The 22,696-nt window shown below is 42.3% G+C and overlaps 3 protein-coding genes across 6 annotated transcripts; 2 read left to right on the top strand and 1 right to left on the bottom strand.

Annotated features, from left to right (window-relative positions):
* Window positions 1-73: 73 nt before the first annotated feature.
* On the bottom strand, window positions 74-1,548 carry LOC139770326 (guanine nucleotide-binding protein subunit beta-like protein 1). The gene is made up of 4 exons (XM_071702230.1): window positions 1,318-1,548; window positions 957-1,135; window positions 541-874; window positions 74-460 (listed from the first exon to the last, which is right to left on the bottom strand). The coding sequence occupies exons 1-4, from the start codon at window positions 1,546-1,548 to the stop codon at window positions 155-157; spliced, it is 1,050 nt and encodes a 349-aa protein (XP_071558331.1). The 3' UTR covers window positions 74-154.
* A 362-nt stretch (window positions 1,549-1,910) lies between these two features.
* On the top strand, window positions 1,911-5,680 carry LOC139770323 (sorting nexin-14). The gene is made up of 9 exons (XM_071702226.1): window positions 1,911-2,053; window positions 2,128-2,368; window positions 2,456-2,839; window positions 2,967-3,282; window positions 3,356-3,511; window positions 3,590-3,714; window positions 3,832-3,890; window positions 4,181-5,025; window positions 5,108-5,680. The coding sequence occupies exons 1-9, from the start codon at window positions 1,971-1,973 to the stop codon at window positions 5,512-5,514; spliced, it is 2,616 nt and encodes an 871-aa protein (XP_071558327.1). The 5' UTR covers window positions 1,911-1,970; the 3' UTR covers window positions 5,515-5,680.
* Window positions 5,681-7,579: 1,899 nt separating this feature from the next.
* LOC139770318 (protein decapentaplegic) lies at window positions 7,580-22,641 on the top strand. 4 transcript variants are annotated; one of them, XM_071702218.1, is made up of 4 exons: window positions 11,723-11,739; window positions 13,882-13,930; window positions 14,058-14,455; window positions 18,804-22,641. In XM_071702218.1, exons 3-4 carry the CDS (start codon window positions 14,089-14,091, stop codon window positions 19,661-19,663), a joined length of 1,227 nt encoding a protein of 408 aa, XP_071558319.1. In that variant the 5' UTR covers window positions 11,723-11,739; window positions 13,882-13,930; window positions 14,058-14,088; the 3' UTR covers window positions 19,664-22,641. The 4 variants fall into 4 exon arrangements, with proteins under 4 accessions (XP_071558317.1, XP_071558318.1, XP_071558320.1 ...); XM_071702216.1 differs by lacking the exons at window positions 11,723-11,739; window positions 13,882-13,930 and adding an exon at window positions 7,580-8,711; XM_071702217.1 differs by lacking the exon at window positions 13,882-13,930 and having other exon boundaries at window positions 11,693-11,739.
* Window positions 22,642-22,696: the final 55 nt, after the last annotated feature.

Raw genomic sequence — 22,696 nt, 5'->3', positions numbered from 1 at the left:
TTTATATAACCATGATTATATAAATGCAACAGTCCCTTCCTTTGATATACAGGAATACGAAGAAAGACTTAGATCATTTGCAATAACTATACAATATATTTTTATATTTGTTGCTTTGTATACATAAATGTACATGTATGCATTTGTGAGGTTCCTAATTATATATATCCCACATAGATATATAGCCACCTTTGCCAGTCGCTGCCATTAAACACTTGGTATCGTAAGCTTCGACTTTACATTGCGAATAAACAATGTCGTATATACTTGCTCTGTGTTCTTTTAATATCGCAAGTGGCCGTAATTTCTTCCAAGAGAACAACATCAAACGTCCGTCCCAACAGCCGGCCGTGACAATCTTTTTGTCCGGTCTTACAGAAAGAGTGGCTATGCCAGAAACATGCTCCAATAGTCTCGTAGATTTGTGAGATAAAGTATGATTCGGTGACATTTCGAAAATCTAAAAGTTTTTATAAATATATAACTTATCAATATCAGAGTGATACAAATTTTTTTTTTCTAGACAGTAGAGTTACGCACCTCCAATTTCTCTGACGCGCTACCAAGAATGCCTTGCATCAAGGAGGCGTCAAAATCGAAAGTCATTGGATATTGTTCCACAGTGAGAGAACTGAGGACATCGTTCTTCCTCATGTCCCACAACAATAATTTCCCGCCCTCATAAGCAACTAGAACCAAGCCATTCGTATCCACCAACGGTTTCATCGCCATTACCATACCTAATTTGTCATTGTAGGACAGTTTGGATGGGTCTAACGTTGACTCCACTTTGAATGTTTTCAATGATAATATCCCTACTGTGGAATGATCAAGTGGAATCAACACTGCATCCTTCTCAGATAACAATTGAGACCTGTGATACAAAAAAATGTTGATATTAACTTTAATAGACTTGTTTATTAATATATTTACAACTGATTTATTTGTTAATATACCTGCAAAAACTGCAAAATTCATAATTGGTGCTTCTGTCTAATATCCACTTTGATTCACTTATTTTGTACACATCAATCACTCCGTGTCTTCGTTGTACTATTAAATCAGTCTCATTAGTTGTATGTAAATTAAAGCATGGACTCTGTCCATCTGACAATTGATATTTTATCCTGTTCGTCTGCAACATGATAAAACAGTTTTAATTCTTTTAACAAATCTCAACATTCTTTTCTACGTATAAATTTATGTCATGCATGTCAAATACAGTACTTCTCTCTCTTTCTCACGCGGTGTATAAATTTTTATTAATTAAATTCAATTAAACTATTACGATTTACTAAGAAGAACACAACTGTTTACTTTTAAATCCCAAATGTGAACTGTGCCCTTTCCATCGCCAGCGTAGAGATGCTCGACATCAGAATTAATCGAGAACAACAAACTGTGAACGTTCTCATCCATGTCGCCGCGTAGCAGAAATTTCGGATCCGGGGGTCTCGACATCGTTTGCGGCTTTGTTTCTTTCATCAAAATATCACATGGGATACAAAATCCGAGACTACAATATATCAAACGACAACACAAACGCATCTATATACAATATAGATATAACATGTCTGTTTAGGTTATCTCATCATTGTTCTAGCGATATCAAAAAGTTTCTCAATCCGCTGAATCCGCTCTTGAATCATCGCATCGGAAATATAAAATAAAATCGACTCCTTTTCCGCGTTGTTCTTTGTTTCTCTCCACCGTGATTTACCGTTAATTGTCTGTCGCAATTGAGACTTTTCACAGCACCTAAACACTTGTCAGGCCGCCGTAGAGTCGCCATTTGAAGCTGTCATTTGTGAAATTCAATAAAAAAGACGACCTGTGTGATGTGTCTCGGTGCGCCGAGGCCGCCGAGAAAGCAGCTTCTTCGATTAAAAGTGGCCCTGTGATAACCACAAAAATGTTTTATTAGACAAAATTATCTCTCTTAGCATCGCGTGCTATTCAACAGCGACGAGATGCAGGATCTATATTTTTTTAGCGCCGCAGTGTCGGCGATCATTGTTTTCCTTATCACGTTTATCGTGGTTGTGTTTAATAGGTAAATGACATATTTGCCAATAATATATATCAATTATATATGAGATTTACTCTATTACTCTACTCTTTTTGCAGCATTGCGTGGGTGTTCATTGTAGCCGGTATTTACGTGATTGCCAGTCTTTACGCCGTTCAGCTGGTGCAATGCGTCGACAGTTTGCTGACGAGGTTCAATATAAACGACAAGTTTACCACGAGATATGAAGTTAAGGATTCGTGCAGTGTCTGCAGCAAGAACACCTGTAAAAGGCATAAATTGCTGCCGCATTCAACCAAGGTCAAAGTACCAAAGGACTTTGACCACGCATTGGAGCAAGTAATTAATCGTTACACATCTTACCGTCTCACACAAATTTTTTTTATTCTTTATTTGTTGGCAAGAGACACGTGAATTATTTTGTAGCTTCTGGAGGAGGTACTGCAAATTTACGTCTGCACATGGTACTCGGATTTCTCGGCGAACGAGGCTTTCATACAGCAGTTACGTTTAGCTATAACAACAGCGGCGAAGAATATCGCCATTCGATTATTACGTGCAAACACAGCGACCATCGCCTTCGACGGCTTGATTCCCCTAGCCATACAACACGCTCAAGATTGGAATGCGCTGCTCAAAGTGTCCAAGTCTGAAGTGAAAACGCTCCAAGATTACATCGGAAATTGCTTGAGCTCCAAAATTCATCCAGCTGCCTATTCAAGGGAAGCTGAGTTGAATTATTTACGGGGATTAGTCACCGCGCTGCTACCGCACTTATTACCCGCCATACATGTCTCGACAAACAATAAGGTGATATTACGTTCTTTCAAAATTCACTCCAGCTTTTGCATTTACTGTATACTTATGTATTTGAGACATTTATGATATAAAAAAACAATTGTTTCATACGCTTCTTTCAATTTATGTGTACTTCTAGGTGATACTTCGAGAAATTTTAGCAAATTGGGTGCTCTTACCGGCAATTGATGCGCTCGCGGATCCAGAAAATATAAATATGCTAGTAACATTATCCACTCACCGTGACACTATTCTATCTAACGCTGCAGAGAGCATCAGCGTACCGATATTGCAATCTTGGGTGACAAATCCAGCGATGCATTCACATATCACGCACAGTTGCTTCAAACCATCTTTAAATGAAATCCTGAATGATCCTGAGCTATTATATATGTTTATGCAGCACATCAAAGAATCAGGACCCATGAATCTTTTCCAATTTTGTTTAGATATTGGTACGTATAAAACTTTTGACATAATCTAATATAAATTTTTTAATAACTTATAATTTACATTATTTAATTTTAGACGATCTCAGTAAACGTATGTTAAATCCGGAAATGTCGACTAGTGCTGAAAAAAGCTTATACACAGATGTTCGAAATATGTACACGGTATATCTTGATCCTGATGGCTCAGAATATTTATATTTACCGTTGCATATATCGAAAGGCATACGACAAAGTGAGCAATTTGTAAATAAATAACTTCAGTTTCAAATACTATTATACGGATTATACATATATACATGTTTGTTTCCAGTACTGGAAGGTGGGCCAGAAAAAATTCAAGAACTGCGGACATCACGGCCCTTTTATCAAGCTCATCAAGAAGCACACGCGCTCCTAGAAAGTACTTGTCTACCATCATTCCATCATAGTTACCAAGTAAAAGACATTTTATGATTTATCTTTATTTATTTTCAATATTTTAAATCCTGACATATTAAATTTAATAATGAAATTTTACATTCTAATAATATCTTTACTTATTGTGTGTTTTAGTTATATAAACTCTTGTGCGGTCACTTGTCAGAACAAACAAAAGCTACTGCAGCAGCTAAGTAAGTAAACTCCTAAGATGTACATACACCTTTTTAAACTCATCATACATTTTAATCCTGTTATTTTATTTCGCGATTGCTTACTTTTTTATTATATGTCTGAGTTATAGTTATAATTACTAATAATAAAGCAGAAAAAATGGCAATTTCCTAATATAGCGTTCTTTTTAACGAATAAAAATTAAATGGATGTTACATCTTGTAAATTTAGACATAACTTATACGTGTTAGTTCTTAATAAAAATTTGCACAATTATAATAATTGTATAAACACGTATATTCGCTTACAGTAGTGCGAGTGGAGGTACATCTACTCCTATGCGATTCAATAATCAACTACAAGGCAAGGTCGATGGTGTTTTACGCCCAACTACGATCGACGGTACGCCGTTTCAATTGCATGACCCCTACCCGGTCGAAGAAGTAGATTGCACGGCTCGAGCGTATAACGAAATCAAAGGCTTCGGCGATAAGAGTCATCGCGACTTAACGACGTGGCGTGTCGCCGTCCCACACGTGGACGGCGGTGGCACGCAACCAGTGTACATGATTGCCGTTCACAGCGTAGCGGAGGCTAAATCGTGGACGGTCTTGCGGCAGGATCAAGATTTCTATACGCTGCGAACGCGACTCGCCGAATTCCACGGTGACAAGGAATTGAATGACTCGCCGTTACCGTCGCGCAAAAATCCACACTTGTCCCTCACGGCTAACCGTCAACGTTACGAGGAGTTTCTGCAGAAGTTGTTGGCCAAACCGATGCTGAGAAGCAGCGAGCTCCTCTACACCTTCCTCACGACGCCGAACTTGAAACCGTATTTCGCAAACTATAGCACACCTGACATTGGCATTCTGTATCAGAGCATGGCTTACAAATTGCGGAAGGAGAAGGGACAACATCTCGATAAATTCATGAGCACTTTCTTGGCGTCCACGAACACGAAATACGAGCACATGGATATGGGTGTCGAGCCGTCGAGCGAGCATCTCGGCGAAACGGAGAGCAAAGGTAGAAAGCTGATAGACGAGGTATTCGGCAATAATTTAAATCTTCCAGTTACTTTCCAAAATTTGCCGTGCAGTCTACCGCAGCGGGATCACATGAAAGGTGCAAGTTTATGCATCGTTGAAGCTCGTAAGTCCAAAATTTATATTTTTCAAGTGGGTTCACGCAATTATTTATGACGATTGTTAAAAATGATGTCATTACGTTGCAGTTGATGGTCTGCTAACTGTACCTCCGATTATTTCGCGACTTTTCTGGATGTTTGCCTTTCTATCGCGTAAAAGACTAGATCCTATTGTGAATGTGGTGTTCTACAACACTCTAGTTAAGCTTCTGAGTGGTGGCCGCGCTTCCATCGTCGTCAAGCTTCTGCACGCGAAAATAGTGGGCAAAAATTACATGAAGGACTTTCCTTCGCAAGGAAAAGGTCGAAATTACTACGAAACGGCGAAGGAGGGGCTACATTCCTTGTGGTGGTTAATGGGATTTTCCAAGCCTTGGAACAATCTCATGGATTCTCTCTTAGACCCTTTACAAAACGCGCCATTCAATAAGCATCTGGCGTATCTTTTACTAGATCACCTCCTAGTAAATCTTTTTCCAGAAGTGACTGCATAATGTCACTCATTAACGATTATAAAAACGAATAGTTGTATATAATATTAATTCTATAAAGCTATTTGCATATATATACAATATAAATATTTCTTGTACATATAACATAATAATTTTGTAAATAAAAATTCTTATTGAGATCTGAATAAAAAAATATATGGAGACGAAAGTGAGAGTAAAGCATTCTTGCACGATGAAAAGAAAAAAATATATATATATAATAAGTGTAATACATAAGTAATAAAATTCATTGGGATGAATCACTCGAATGGATCACACATTTTTGTATGATAAGAAGAAAAATAGCGATAAGAGTACTAACAAGTAAACTTCATCGTAATAAATAATAATTGACCGCGTATCACGTGACGCTTAATCGATAAAAATCATGACTGTATTCTGATACATTGGTAGACGATAACATCGTTCTCTTCTGTAAATTTGATCTGTTATCATATGGTGATTTTATATTTTCTTAATTGGCGATTTCTAATTTTTCTTCTCCAATTCTTCCGAAAGAAATAGCACAAAAAGCCAGCAAATCTTTTATTTTTAAAATTTTATGCTTATATTTATGTGTATATTAATGATTATTGATGAATATTAATATGTACATACGCGGTACAGATAGGATATTTATATATATTATGTAATTTACTTTTACCTATTATATATATTAAAACTGTTCCGTACGGATTCATATATAGTTTGCAGAAAATTTCACAATAATTGATAATAATTCCTAAAGTCATTCAAACGTTATACACAGATGAGATATCCGGAAATTTTCCGAATGTTGATAAAATGATGGTATCAATATCGGAGTAACGTAAAATGTTCTCTATTCGCAAATTTTAGTTGTCGCAAATATCAAACGGAATTTTTACTTGGTAAAATTGGTATTTGAAAATTATGATACCACTTTTATCGTTCTCTTTCCAATTTCTATATTTATACGTATATCCTTGAAATTGATAAGGACAATTATGTTTTATCAACGTTTGCTCTCCGGCAACGTCCGATCTTTATTTTCCCGACATAAAACGATCTGTTTACGATTGCAGGATCGTAGTTACGTGACTTCCGTGCCGAATAAATCGCTAAAACCGACTGCCCAAGAATTCTCTACGGAAGACCCGGACTGATACAGGATACAGTTCCCCGAAAAAAGTAGAGACGTCGAAAATGAACGGCGGAATAGGGTTGGGGACTTGGGGAGCACCGCTCGCAGGCAAGGAGGCATAAGCGTCGAGTGAAAAGCGGGACGGGATGGGCGGGTGGGCGTGAAGGGGAACGGAGGAGGGAGGACCCAGCAGCGGCAGACTGGCTGGTGAAGTGGTGAAGCAAGTCCGAGAACGGTAGTGCGAGCGAGGGACGATGACGTGTCCAGCGAGTGGAACAAGGAGGAGGAAGTTTGCGCAGGAACGTCGCTGCGACGAACGTTGCGTGACGTTCCCCGAGGGGGGAGGCCGGGGAGGTACGAGTTCTTGTTCCTTTATTCATCTCCGTGCTTTGCCGTTTCGTTGCACTTACTTAATTGAATTTACTTGACGAAAATAATCAAAAAAATTCAAATATAATAATTAAATATGTAAATAGTAAACTCTTGCGAATTAAACGGCTTCACGGATGGTTTCCGTGACGGTAAACTCGAATCTAGCGTGGACTCTAGCCGGGAAAACAATTTAAAAAGACGTCGAATTCGCTTTATCTCGATATGATTCGCCGCAATGTATCCGGACGCGGATAAAAGCGCCGGTTTGTAATTTTTCAGCAACCGGACACATCGTAATTATCGTATTTACATCGAAATCGCCGAGACCTTACGTCCAGGTCATACGATACGTCGTGGACCGACCGATCGACGCGGCGGGGCAAAAGGGAAACGAAACGCAGTGGATGCTGCGCGCGTGGAATCCACCCGGGACGGCGGGCGTCGACGCAGCGGTCCTGGAGTCGGCGGCCAACAGGGAGGAGGAAGAAAGGGAGGGGGAAGGGGGGCCTATCGTAGAAAAGAAAGGGCCAGTAGAACGGAGCGAGCTGAAACGGGGTCTGAAGACTCTGAAGTGGTCTGAAGCGCACGTTCGAACGCGGCCTTGCCTAAACCTCGCGATAGTTCGCTCGCTCGCGGCTGCGCGGATACCCACGTTTCCTGGGAACAGCTCTCTCGCCGTGTTTCGCGACATCTCTCTCGAGGAAGAAAGAAAGAAAATAAAGGCGAAGAAAACGCGAGAGGAGACGCGGGAGTGCCCGTTCCGTCGGGAAGTGCCGCGCGCGTGTATCCTGGCGATACGTATATCGGAGCAGCAGGTAGAAACGGGAGGAAGCGAGCGCAGCGCGAAGGAGCGAGGGAGGAGAGGATCCGCGCGTTATACCCTGCGCATCGGCGTGGAACTCGGCGGGGCCGGATTCCGCGTGCCCTGTACGTAACGTAGGTGCGTGCGTGCGTGCGTGCGTGCGTGCGTGCGCGCGCGCGTACGTACGTACCTACGTACGTGCGTGCGCGCGCGGGGACCTGTTGATAGGTCGCGCAGGTGTACGAAGGTGTGGGCCCCGTCCCCCACTCCGCCTTCTCCCCCCTTCGTTACCGCCACCGCCGCAGGCCGCGACCGCCGCTGCCGCCACCGCCACCGCCACCGCCACCGCCACCGCCGTCGACGACGACGACGACGAGAGAGCACACTCTCGGTTAACGCACGGCGCGTTATGACCGCCTGATCGACGAGAGGATTATCGGTGGCACCGCCGCATTGGCCGTCATCGGGGCCCGCGACGCCCGTATATGGTGCCGTGGAAAAAAAAAACAGCGCACCCGACGAGGAGAATAACAATCGTCGCGAGCGCGGATTTTGAGTGAAGAGAGCGCGTGCGCGCGCGCGCGCAGGTGTTTGTGCCGCGTGAGTGCGCGAGAATCCGTCGGAACCGTTGGAATCGTCGTCGAGACGTCGACATCGTCGTCGTCGCTGCTCCGTTCTCGGACTCCTTCTTCCCCCTTCCCATCTCCCTTCCCCGGCCCTCTTTTCGCCGCGAGCGCGGGCCGACCATCGGCGGAACACCGGAGAGTGCCCTCCTGGTTTTTGCGTTGTGGACCGCGCACGCGAGTGGTGCCAGTGTGAGGTGAGGTTACGCGTGGTGCACTCATCAGGCCCCGACTTGAGATGCCGTGGCTGTTCAGACTACGGACTCACGATTATAGTTAGGTGAGCAAGAATTTCTGCTTTTTCTCTCTCTCTTTCTCTTTCTCTTTCTCTTTCTCTTTCTCTACCTGTGTGCGCAACATTTCTCCTTCTGTCTTTATCTTTCGATCTCCTCTCCTGTTTTTTTGTACATCTATCTTTCTTTACTCTGTTCTCTCTCTCTGTCTCTCTCTGCTTCGCGACGCGCGCGACGCACTCGCGCGACCGCGAGATTCCTTCTTCTATTTCCTTTCTTTCCCATCGCGTCCCACCGCTCTACTCTCCGACCCACTTCTTCCTCAACCTCCTCAACCGTCGCCGCGCTCATTGTCGCCGCTGCCGCTACCCCGCGCCATCAGCCTGGCCCGATTATTTTAGACGATGACGCGCCTCTACGCCTGTATGTGACTCGCGCGCACTTCGGAGTCTTCGGAGCACCGCGCGCGCTCCGAGACTCCGACCTTATCCTTGTATATTCCAGCGCGCCGCATTCCAGCGCGTTGCTGCCAGCGGCGCGCGCGAATGCGAATGCAAATCCGTCGGATATGTGTTGTTTCCAGGCAGGGGCGACGCGTGCGAGGCAAATTCCGTCAATTGAGGGGGCTTGGTAACGAACCGGCGCGGCGCGGCGTGGCGTGGCGTGGCGCGGCGCGGCGCGGCGGCGCGAGTGAATTCCTACGAAATCGCCTCGCCGCCCATTAACGAACCGCGGGGACCATTTGGGGGCCGTGCCGAGCACGCGGGTGGTCTCCCCGAAAAATGTCCGGCGAACGGACGTTTTCCCCCGTCGCATACCTGACGGGTCGGCTCTCTATCCGTCTACCGCCGCGGTGGTCGACGAAAGGCGGACGCTGGGAGTGCTGGGACCGCTGCAGCCGATACGCTGTTTATCCGCGCGGCGAGGCACCTTTTGCCAAGGAAGGCGCGCGCGCGCGCGCGCGCCCGCACCCACCATAATGCACCGCGAGGAATGCAAGCGTGACGAGCCTTTTCCGCGCGAATGCGTCCATCGGTAAATTCATTGTCCTTGAAAAACAAGTTGGTCGCTACGAGAGAGGCGTTTCTCGAGGAAAGGATCTACATATTACCTAACGCGCAACGAGAGTCGCGAGCTCTCGGTCGGCTCGCGCTCCCGTCGCCGCGCCGCGCCACACCACGCCACGCCACGCCACACCGTGCCGCGCCGCGCGGTTCCGTGAGCGAGCCAGCGTGCGAGAGGCGGCGCGGCGGCGGCAGACAGCTTGGCTCTGGTCCCACCAACCTTTTCTGCCCCGTCTCTCTCTGATCACGTTCGTGCCTGCCAGGGCCGCACGAGAGGACCGCGAGCCCTCGTGCCGTGGATGGGCTTAAAACTGCGTATTCCACATTCCACAGTATCCCACCGAGCGGTACAAACCGCCATATTGCGTCCCACTGTTATCTGCCAAGCCCGAGTAAAGACACGCGACACGCGATCGGCGCGAATCGGAGTCTGAAACAGGTCCGAACTTGTCGAACAGCAATTCGCGTCTAATTTCCAGCTCCGTCTTTTCCTTTTCTCACGAATGCGATCGTTGTAGGTACATTTGTGGTTAGAAACACATTGAATAAATAGAGCTATAAATATATCGGAATGGTTGAGAACACAAGAGGATGAAGGAACATGAAGAAAAATATTAAGTGAAAAGTATATGAGTATATAAAGAGTATGAGAGATTTCAAATATCGCCGCGTTTGCGAATATGTATATAGCGAAAGAAAGATCTTTCATTCTCGTGTCTGCGTCCTCATCCTTGGAAAAAAGAATCCCCGACGGCAAAAAGGAATTATTAGACTTAATTAGCGTGCGTGTAGCATCGCTCTTAATGAGAATACCGTGCGTGCACGAATACCGAGAACTCGTGCCCCGCTCGTGTGCTTGCTTTATTTTATAAAACCGAAAAGAGGAAAATATCGCGTTCAATTACGAGAAGTGGTATTTTCCCAATAATGTATCTCCTTAATGCATATTCATTACGCATTATGATTCATTCGAATGCTTTGCGTTTTTCCGTATTTAATCTCACGTCGCTAAGACGTTTCTAATAGAGCACTCCTTTTCCTATCCGATAAACGAGATGTCCCTTGCGATATCCCTTTACTAGAGTCCCTCTAATAAGAGTCGCGACATCGGATATAAGAGAGAAAGAGAAAGCGATATACAAGCGATATACATTCATATCGCTTTCTCTTTCTCTCTTATATCTCTTTCTCTTTCTGTTTCTTGTGCTTTTGCCGAAATGCGAACCAATCAAAAGTTGCTGCTCTGTGTCGCGACTCTTATTAGAAGGACTCTACCCTTTACGATCCCAAGGGATCGTTATCTTTCTTGTATCGGATGGGAAAAGAAGTGTTCTAATAGAAACGTCGTGTATCGAACTATTCGAACTTGTATTATAACTTCCGATCGATGATTTTTGGTCATCGAGCTTACAACGCTTTAGTCTTAATCTGCTTCAATGGAATGTTTATCTAAAACTAACACAACTCTTACACGTAAAGATACAAAATTTTATGTCGGAATGCCACATATTACGTATCTTTTAGTTATTTTTCTCTTTATAACGTAACTCTTTCGTGTTCGTCGATTGATATCATAGAGAGAATATTCAAATTAAATTCAAACTAAAAGATCATTATACGACGACGAGAGAGGCTTGTTTTCGCCTCTCTCTGGCAATCCGCTCTCGCGGAGTACCAGCGCGGTCTCCCTGTGATACGACAATCCGTTCTGGCGTAACGCTAATGGAGGAAGGCGTTCGCCAATCTTATGTTAGTATTTTACACTGAATGAAATCGAGAGTGTGATCGGAGGGGCGAGTGGAGGGGAAGGGGACACATATCTGTTCAGCATCCACAGATAATGCTGCGGGCGCGGGCGCGGGCGCGGGCGCGGGCGCGGGCGAGCCGCGGCGCGCGGCGCATAAATATTCTCCGCCTTTGAGAAACGCGCCCGCGCGCACGCTTAAAATCGCGGATAAAACCAGTTTCATCCGGCCAACCGGCGGAACTCTACCGTTAATGCACGCGGCAAGTATGTCACGGCACAACATTGTTCGATCGATTCCGAAATTATTACCAAGCCGCGAGCTCGTAACGGAGCCGGCCGTGGCGTATGTTACGCCGTCTGGACGGCGAGCGCGAGTCGTGATTTTTTCGGGGCGCGGATATTTTCCCCAGACACGTCTAGGGCTGCGTTCGGAAACGTCACCCGGGTACACACGGGTATACTCGCTTCTCCTTCTAACTCGCTGAGATAGAAAGAGAAGGGAGTATACTCGTGTGCACTCGGGTGACGTTTCCGAACGCAGCCTAGAAGTTGTAAATAATCGCGTGCGTTTAAATGGGGTGGCTCGGTTAAAATGACGAGGAAAGAACCAGGCGAGTGGGATAGATCACTCGCTTTAGCAAGTGACGTCCAAGCCACGTTCAAATTCTCCGATCGGAATTTATATATTGTTTCCCGGTTTTCTGGCTTTCGTCGACCAGATATTTTTCACTTCATTTTTTGACGAACAATTCCAGTATTTTTAACAAATCATTTGTGCGCGTTTCTACCACTGACTCGATTGCTATTCCTTTCAAGTTTATCGCTTTATCAGTCTTTAACTCATAATTGCATTGAGAATCCGTAAAAGTTTTGCATTATAGATATGTAGATGTTGATGAACTATTATGTATTATTAAATCTTGATTATTCATCAAACCATTACATGTGATATTTAAACTTGACAGGCTATACTTATTGTAAAACATGTTTTATACGCTTTTTTTTGCGTACTTACTCGCGCTTGTATTGTTACTAATAATAGAGCAAATTAAACTGCATAAGAGAGCTAGCTATTAAGTTATTAAATCTAACAAGAAGTAATCATGTTCAGCTGGGTATGCAGTGTCAATTAAAATATCAGCTCAATCAACAGTAAAAGGTGAATGTATCTCGGATAATTATGATAGTATATTACGACACAAAAAGAAATTTACTGTGTTCACGCGATCGTCATACTCTCCGTTAATCTTGCTCGTCTAATCCGTTCCGCGAGGCCGCGAGAGTATTTTCGAATCACCGTATATAAGATCGTTAAAAAAAAATATCCGCTTGAGAGTAAGAGAAAGCGATTACTTTGTAACAGAGCCTGATTCGACGAATCCCTCCACATCCATTGGCAGGCCCAGCAGGAACCGATGACCAATCGGATCGGGCCCTGGGCCTGCTCTTCCTCCGCTTTAAGGCTGACCAATGCTGACTCAGAGAGTTATTGTGCAGCTCTGTCGAGTAAAATTTTTGATAGTCTTCGTTGTACTTCGAGAGATCACGGGAAGCTAGATTAAATCAAACAAAATTCGCGCCACTTTTTTCCCCCCACGACAAACAGTGAACAAATCATGGAAATTAGCGCAGAATTAGTTAATTTCACTAGTTGACTTCATGGCGCTCCAATGCATGATTTGCAATAAAGAGCTTTTATTAAAAATTTGTTCCAAGGATATTCAAAAATTCATTGAAGATATACAATCTTTACTGTAAAAATTTTATTGTACCCTCGTTAACGTCTCAATTTTACCGCGCGTTCTTTGATAGATTTTTCACGGTAGAAAAGAAGTATCGACGAATTTTTCCACGAAGAAGCAAACCTATTCCCGAGTAACCGAAATATTTCACCTGAAAGCTGCATTTTGTGACTCATCGCTTTTGTATTGGCTGTTTAATGCGACCAATTACCGCAGGGATTGAGGGATTATAATTTATCTCTGAGGAAAGGTCCTCCCATCCCTTCCCCGAATTCTTTAGACCGTAATGCACTTCCCTGATGAACACCTCAGTCCTGCTGTCGTCCTGCTAGGTAAAAGGTGCCTCTTCTAGTATCTTCCGTGATCTCCTCTGATTTTCCCTGTAGGAGACCAGCTAGTAAAAGATACCCGACTAAGTTGCCATTGAACTCGACTGTAAGGATATTCGTTCTAATATTACTTCCTTAAAAATCACAAAATTTGTATAGAAGAATAAAAATACCATTTATTAAATACTTACGATTTAAATCAACAAATGTTACATGATCGCGCGCGCGCGTCGATCGTCCTCAATTACATAATGCGATACTAATTTATAACCGCGCGATGTGTGTTCATCGAATAACGGAGTTCTATTCTGTGCCCGCGACCATCTGATTTTCAGTCTAGATTTCTAGAAGCTCAGTCTACAGTTTCTTTCACCGAGAAGAAACGTAAGAAAGATCTTTTTTTTTTCGAAGTAGGATCTAATCTGGAACCCAGAATCTAGATCTGATCGTGCAGCAGCAAATCGACAACGGCAGCTCTTTTTAACGGCGTTTCTTCTTTTCGTGCTTCCAGGGAGGTAACGTGAGTGAGTGACGACGTCACGATGCGCATGTCGCCGCCGCTGGGGTTAGTGCTCGTGGCAGCAGTCACGCTGCTAGCAAGCGCGAATGCTAACGCGGGGACGAGCCTACGCATCGACCCGGACACGGCCACGGCGTTCTCATCATCGTCGTCGTATCGCTTCGGAACGACGGATCGGAAGGATCGCGACCAGGTGATAGCCGGGATGGAGGCCAGCCTGCTCTCCCTCCTGGGCCTCGCGAAGAGACCGAGGCCGCAAGGCCAGGCCTATATCCCGCACTCGCTTAGGGATCTCTACGACCGTCAAAACGCCATCGGCATCGCGGACATCGCGAAGCCGGGCATTCACGCGCGATCGGCTAACACCGTTCGTTCGTTCCCACACATCGGTAAGTTGGACCATTCTGACCTTTAGCCGGGTGCACTGCGATTAGAACGTGAAGAGACAACTCGCATAATTTCGAAAGTAAATCTACGCAAAATGAAATAAAGTTGCGTTAACAACATTAATTGAAAATAATTGAAGATAATCTTGTTAACTCAATAACAATATCAATGAAATGTTTTATTAGAGCAAAGAGTATGACGTATTTGTTCCATTAATGCTGTTATTGAATTAACAAGATTGTTTGGAATTAAACTTTAATAATTAACCGTTAATACAACATCATTTTTATAATAAAGACAATCGATGCACATGCGAAGTCACATTTGAAGATAGGTAGCTCGCTTACGTTCCTTGATTTTGATTGTTTTGGAAACAGTTTAAAATTTATATCGTTACCAGCAAAGTATGGATTTTTACAAAGAACAACAGAATAACGCTATCAAAACGGAATTGAATTAATTCTGTCGGCAAATTTATACCATGTTTTGAACACAGTAGTGTATAAAGAAACCTTTTCAGATGTAAATGAGCAAAATAGTTACAACGGACTCACAAAATTCGGTTCATTTATAAATTATTCGTTGACAGAAGCTTCGACAGAAGAAATCATGGTACATGTGCATTATAACGATATATCTCAGAAAGATATGAATACTTTTGAATGAGTTTGTCTTACTGTGCCCTAAAGGGATGAACATATGCATAAAATCGATTCTGTCGTGTGAATAAACACAAGAGTCTTTACTGTGCACTCGCGAAACGTGAATCATTGAACGATGGTAAGAACCTAGCGAGTTGGAATTCGTAATTCGAAAACAGGTTGGCGACTCTTTCGACTCTCAGTGAAAGTGCAGTAGTAAACGGAATGCAATGTGCGCCCGTTATCAATCGTCATGCCTTCGACGTCGTCGGCAAACGTGAATGACAAATTTTCGAACTATAGGACTCTACAATTCCGTGGTACCTTTTGACATATCGACGCGATGTAAATTCTCTCTCGAACGGTGTTATGCGGCTTTGCAGAACAGATTTTCGGGATCTCATTCGCTTTTGCACCAGTAACAAGTTAAATAACGTCATATGTCGCCTATATTGAAAAAGAATAAAATATAAAATTTTGCAAGTCTGATGTAAATGCAAAATATTGATCAATTGCAAAGCATCTGTAATGATAATAATTCTGCGAACAATATTCTTCGCTTTATTTGCACGAATTTCTTAGTCACACATGTAATTTCGGGAAGGCATTATCCTATAAATTACAGGTTTACGTTAAGCCATAACCGGCGTAATTAGCCTAATTGGCATAACTGTCGGCATTAAGGTTTATCCTAAGTCGCTGTGCAGGAAACGTATGATCCTCTCTTTCTCCTTATTAAAAAAATCCATATTATTCAGCGAACCTAACATATCTTAAATGAATTTCACATCATATAAAGCTTCTTATTTAAGGAATATATAAATTTCCTTTCAGAAAACTTGTCACAATTTGATTAATTGTGGATAATACATAACTTCTCATCGTTTATAAAGTCACATAAAATTTTCTGAGCAGTTCAGTCCCTCATTTTTAAACACAGAATCGGTCAAAGGGATGTAGGTGAGAAATATACTAGATTTTTAACAAAATATCGTTACAAGGAGATTTGGACATAATTGACTCCTTAAAATACTCTATTCTACGAATAGGGATACCTATACGAATGTAATACGTTGCGTTCGTGCGACTCGCCTCCTGCGTGAAAAGGAGAAGAATGGCATTCGAACGATTTTATGGTTGTTCAACCGACAAAGGGCTTTTCGGCCACGGTGATTGCCGGGAACGTGCCGTGGGTTCCGCACTCGAGTGTCCCACGGGGCGCCGGGGGAAAACAAAAGAAAAAGGGATCGAACTCCTTGTACGCTCTATCTCTTTTGAGTGTATTATCGCTCGATGATGAGACCGCCTTGGAATGCCCGAAGGGACTCTCGGAGAGTGGATGGTATCTTTCGCTCTCAGGAGGTCTAGCTTCCGTTCCAATGATTCACATCCGGATTATTAGAGCTTAGGTAGGTCGGCATTCCGACCGATTGTTCTTCGAATCTTGCATCGTTACGGCAGATATAACTGTTTGAAACGAGCTTTTTGAAGCTAAACATTGGAATAGTAGAAGCGATGATATAATGTAGGAGAAAGTGCCGAGAGCAGTTAAGGAAGATACGCGATGGAAAGCTACATGGGCATATCGCGAGAAACCCGTCTTGACAAATCATTTTGATAAAAATCTATATCCGTTATACCCGCGCGCTGAAGGCTAAATCGTAAGTGCCATGCCAAAATGTGTTGCTTTTATTGTCACAAATATCACTTTTTCGTGTGCCTTCGGCGAGAAGAATCTCGTCGAGATTATATCGCTTTCAGTTTCTGAATTAAAATTATACGAGGCGTTTAATTTGATATGATGCGTATATCTTACAATTATATAGTAGTTTGACACTTTCTAGTTATGTTTTGCAATCCTCGATGGTTAATAAAACATGAGTACGTTAAGAATTTTGCCTATTTTATCATGTTTATTAGGAAAATTTGCAAGTAAAATCCGATGACACTTCAAGCGCGTCACCAGTAGTATATATAGAAAACACTAGAAGAAACACTCATGTTGTATTTTATTTACAAACGACATTATTCCAATTCTTTAAAGATTACGTGTGCCATGCCTTCCATTGTGATGTAGTGATAAAAAAACTGCTAGTATTACACAATTTTATGGTATATTTTATCAATATTTCATTGAGATTGAAAATTGAACATCTAATGCTGTCGATAGATTTAAGACAATATCTTGAATTATTTGATAATCAAACGATATGTAATTCAGAAAATATATCTGGAAAAAAATATAGTTCACACGATTATATATTCAATTATCTGTGAAATCAGGAACATAATTAAGTGCGTTATAATAGTAATAATATAATATTCTGATCTAATAGATCCTGTTGCAAGAAAATATGACACATACTTTCGTAATTTATTCAACCTTATCACTGTTTTATTCTGTGAAATAATAATTTTAGATTGATGATCAGAAGGTGGCAAAAATTTGGACTGGATTATATATAAAACTCTAACAAGAAGCTCTTTGATATTTCTAATGATATTTGCTTCTACAGAAATTGCTAGGTTCTGCGTACGTAGCGTGTTGACCGGTGTTGAATATACGCGCACGTATGTGTGTGTTACGTTAGGATTCAGCGACGTCTTACGAAATTTACATACGCGTTACAACTGCGTCTATACGGCTGCCCGCTGCATCCACTGTTTTCGAGTCGTTTCCGAGGAACAATTGCGTCATACGCGGTGAACGTTATTAGCTATTTTTGTAGAAGCGTAACTTAAATTATACATATGTGTGCGCCTCGTGCGTCGTAAAAGATTCACGTGAACGGAAAATTATTCCGGCGGCACTCCTTATTGATATTGAATGCCGTAAGATAATAAACACGTCTGATAAATTTATCCGTCCGACACGACGAACAGGAAATTTAAAGAATCACCTCCTCTGAATTTCTAAGCAGCCTACCCACAAAACCCAAGATTTATTCTTAACTCGCTTGCAACCTATGAAATAACATGTTTGAAAAGTTTCATGGAAAGCGAAAAACTTTGTGGATTCTACTTTGGAATGATGATTTTTCTATCTACATTGTATTCTTAATTCATCAATCGTTTTCCTTCTGACATTGAAAAATCCAAAACTCAACTTTTTTAAATTTAAATTTCTTCAAGACAAAGTATGTTTAGTTTAATTACAATTACATTTCTCTTTCTGTATTTTATAAAATATTCCTTATGCATATATAAAATTCTTATATTACACGCTTTTTTTCAAATCTTTTATATTTAACTCTAAAATTTTATTTGTTTAATAGAAAATGTGCCAATATATGATGCTCAGGCCAATATATGGCTGGATCTTTTGTGCCTAATAATATTTTCGCATGAATTTATGTACATTTTTCGTTTAGCAAACTGTACACCAATTATTGCCGATCTTGAAAGGCAGTCTCAAGCTGAAGCTAGAATATAGTATATTAGTATTATTAAATTGATTATCAATTTAATCAATTTAATTTAGGTGATTGTACTATTAGGCACAAAAGATTCAGCCCGACCGTATATACGAGTACATTTTCTATTTACTTGAATTGTTATCATATCGGTCAAGTTCACATGTTATGATATATTCATTTACATCTTAATCTACTAAGTTTGCACGAGCCTTCTCGCGCAAATAATCTTCAACATTTCTGTATGTTATTTATTCTTTATCTTAATCTTCATCTTGATGTTTCTTTCTTTCCAGAGAGCGACTTGGACCACAAGTTCCAATCTCCGAACCGTTTCCGGTTGTCCTTCGATCTAAGCAAGATACCCAGCGGCGAGACGTTGCAGGCAGCTGAGTTAAGCCTGTCCCGCGTCGCGATGTTGGACGTCGAGGATAAAAGCGCGAAACATAAGCGCGGCCGGGTGCTGGTGTACGACATAGTGCGGCCCGGCGTGAAGGGTCGCAGCAAGCCGATATTGCGGCTGATCGACAGCAAGGTGATCGACACGACGAAGAACGCCACGATCAATCTGGACGTGCATCCAGCCGTGGTGAGGTGGATAGAGAGTCATCAGAACAATCACGGGCTGTTGGTGCACGTGACCGGTACGGTCGCCCGCGCACGGGAACACGTGCGGCTGAGACGGGCCGTCGACGAGCACAAGGAGGCGTGGGTGGTGAGCCGGCCGATGCTCTTCACGTACACGAACGACGGCAGCTACGAGATGGCATCCGCGGATCAGATAATAGACCGGCGGACCAGGCGGGCCGCCCTGCGGAAGAACCGGCGGAAGGACGGCCGCGAGAATTGCCGGCGGCATCCGCTCTACGTCGACTTCGCGGACGTCGGCTGGAACGATTGGATCGTCGCGCCGCCCGGATACGACGCCTTCTACTGCCACGGTGATTGCCCGTTTCCTCTGGCGGACCATCTGAACTCGACGAATCACGCGATCGTGCAGACCCTCGTTTACTCGACCAAGCCGAGCATGGTGCCGAAGGCGTGTTGCGTCCCGACCGCGCTCAGCTCGATATCGATGCTTTATCTGGACGAGGAGAATAAGGTAGTACTGAAGAACTATCAGGACATGGCGGTCCTCGGATGCGGTTGCCGCTGAGGCTCCTGACCTGGTCTTTTGCTCGGCGTACGAGTACTCTACTCTCGAAGAGCAATCGCCGAAATCGTGAAATGACACGGAAGAATGAAGAAACGAAGAGAGAGATAAAGAAACATTTAATGCTGCAGGTGGTCGAATAAACGAGAGTACATAATTGATCGTCGATTCACGGTTTTGTATGTAACTCGCCGCCACCTTTACGGATGTATTAAGTAAGGATGAAACGTACGCGAGTACACAGACAGTGTAAAATGTTTATACTTAAAGGACGAAAAGACAGAATTTATCATCAAAGAATAGTGCACAGTAAACATAATTTGTTGCTAGACATGACGAATGATAATAGAATAGAGGTAAACGCGGATGATATTATATGCTATTCGGTGATAACACGAACAAAACTTTGAAAAAAGTCACTTTATTGAGAAAGGTTTTTTTATAAGATCATTGTTTATACAAAGTTAGGTATCGCGTGAGTTAAAGATTGCCTTTAATCGAAAAAGTCAACCTTTTATCTTAAGATCATCGGGACTGAGTATTTTTCTCTGTTCTAAAATTTTGCCTACAATGTCCATTTACTTATTCTAATATGTGCAAAATGGAAACGCACTTTCCTCTCGCTTTTTCATGCGATCACGTAATCACATGACAACAGCGAGTAATAGCAGGAAACAGCATGAGAGAAAAATTCTAGTTCAGACGAAGTCAACTGACTTAAAATGAAGGAAGTTGACTGCGGACGATTCACTGTATGATTAAAAGATATCGCTCGTTTATTGGATCTCGGTAGATTAATAAGATCAATTCTAAACAGAGGCCTTACATTGCGGTAGCCTTTGACTTCAATCGGGAATGTGACGATTGACGTAGCTCTTTCACAGTAGATCCGTTCTTTCTTTCTCAAGTAGAATTTTTTTTTCTTGAGTAGAATCTCTCCATTCTGTCTGGAGATCGTCGGGACGGAGTTCTCCCTCCATTCTCTCCTTGATCCTCACTTTCGCTCGAATAGCATACGACCACGTGGTTACGTGGCGAACGTGCAGTGTGAGAGGAAGAGAAAAATTTCAATTTATACAAGAGGCAGCTGTCTAAAAATAGGCAGCTTTTACTGTGATTAGCGGAATCAGCTTGATATGATGATGGTTAACGCCGATCAAAAGATACGAGTTGATCAACAACGATTGACACAGCTTCTAATCGTCATCAAATTCACTCGCGAGTTGCCACAGAACTGAGCGACAATTGCAATAGTTACCGGGTCATTGTTAGAGTTTATTGAAAATGCAATGATGAGAATAATTACTCGTTTATAAGCAGGATTGAGAAAATGACGGTAGGGATAACTCCTATTTGAGAAGGTGATGGCCGAGAAGTACAATTTTGCGGATTAACGTCCACCAAATATATTGTTCGGATCTTCGTAATGCGACACGAAGACTTCGAAGACACGAATAATAAGTGTCTTCGGTACATAACTTTGCTGCATTTTTCATTCTTGCAGTTGTGTGTATCTTTGTTCGTGAAATCGTTTTTGCGCGAACGAATTTTGCAAAATCCCAACGGCATATTGATTGTATATTCTCTCCAATCAATTCTGACCATATGGAGTATTTGACAACTTTTATCCAATTGTATCAATATATTATCCGTATCTTTTATAAATTATGAAAGATGTAGATTATGTGTTATTCGCGCGAAAAAATATTTGCCAGTGTAGCGTATGCGAATAGAATTTGCGAAATACTTTCATATTATATGTTATTGTTACATGCATCGATGCATCATCACTAATATATTGCCGATGTACCAATAAATGGATCAAGGAAAATATAGAAAATGATTACGACGCGATGTGGACTTTAAATGAAAACATTGTATTGATTGATCCAAGTGCTCTTCAAATATTTATCTTCTTGAAATAAATTCGAATTCTATTTGCTTTAAAACGCGTTTGATGGCATCATGTCTGCGAGGAATTTAATCCATTGTGCTCTCATGATATATGAGCTCTCGACTTTGATGTATGCTTTCAAAGCGCGACAAAACAACCGATTAATTTTAATTCATTGCTAACGAGGCAAGTCGCGCCGAGTGATAAAAATATGTACAAGCGAGATGTGTATGGTTTTATGTACTTGCGTAATCACGAACTCACTTAATGCATTAGAGATTTCGATTAGACTTGGTGAAAATGAGATGAACGGTGTGTGGAAGTAAATGCGATACGAGTATGAAGCGACTTTAATGTCGGCAAATATTGCGCATCACTGCAAGAGACATCGCACTGCGAGAGACATTGTAACACTTCAGCAAGTGAGCAATGAAATCACGTGTCGGAAATACACAATTGACTAATGGTAATTTCAGCGATGTAGAAATGCCTCTTCTACACGCGATGAAGTATCAACCAAGGCAATGTTGACCGTTTTTGTACCGGTAATGGCGTTCGTCATGCAAACGCGTACGTGAATGCGTATCTCTCCGCAGTCGTTGGATCGCATTAACGTTTCCGCAATATTGTCATAACGTTTTAAAAGGACTAAAGGGACAGGGCAGCATATTAGATGCGTAAATCGGCATGTCCGGTTACGCGCTAACACGGAGCCACGAAGAGTATGCGTTCCGTCTTTTCAGACGCGATTTAATGCATGCCTACGTAAATCCTGCCGCCGCGAATAGATTGTACCTGCCTAAGGATTACTCTATTTATTTTTCTTCTTTCTTTTTGTTTTTGCCAAAAGATTTTGAACACACGTGTATATTTGTACAGAAGTGTTATTGATAAGCGAGCGCCGTTGTAAAATGTGTAAAATAGATAAGATAAACGAGTCTGTGTAAACATTGTAAATAATATATTGTAAAGTATCGTGCGCATGTATATTCTTTATATATTTTACCATTATTTTCCTAGTTTCACGATTGTATACAGTTATACAGAGTGCGTGTGTAAATATTAAATAAATTTAATATGGCAATAAGGAGAGTGTACATTTTATGCCTCTCCACATCATGTTGCACCAGGCATCTTCAGCA

The sequence above is a fragment of the Temnothorax nylanderi genome, unplaced genomic scaffold (genome assembly GCF_030848795.1).
Source record: "Temnothorax nylanderi isolate EJ_2023f unplaced genomic scaffold, tnyl_v1.0 TNYL_tig0028_pilon, whole genome shotgun sequence".
NCBI lineage: Eukaryota > Metazoa > Arthropoda > Insecta > Hymenoptera > Formicidae > Temnothorax > Temnothorax nylanderi.
This window is presented reverse-complemented; position numbering and strand designations above follow the sequence as displayed.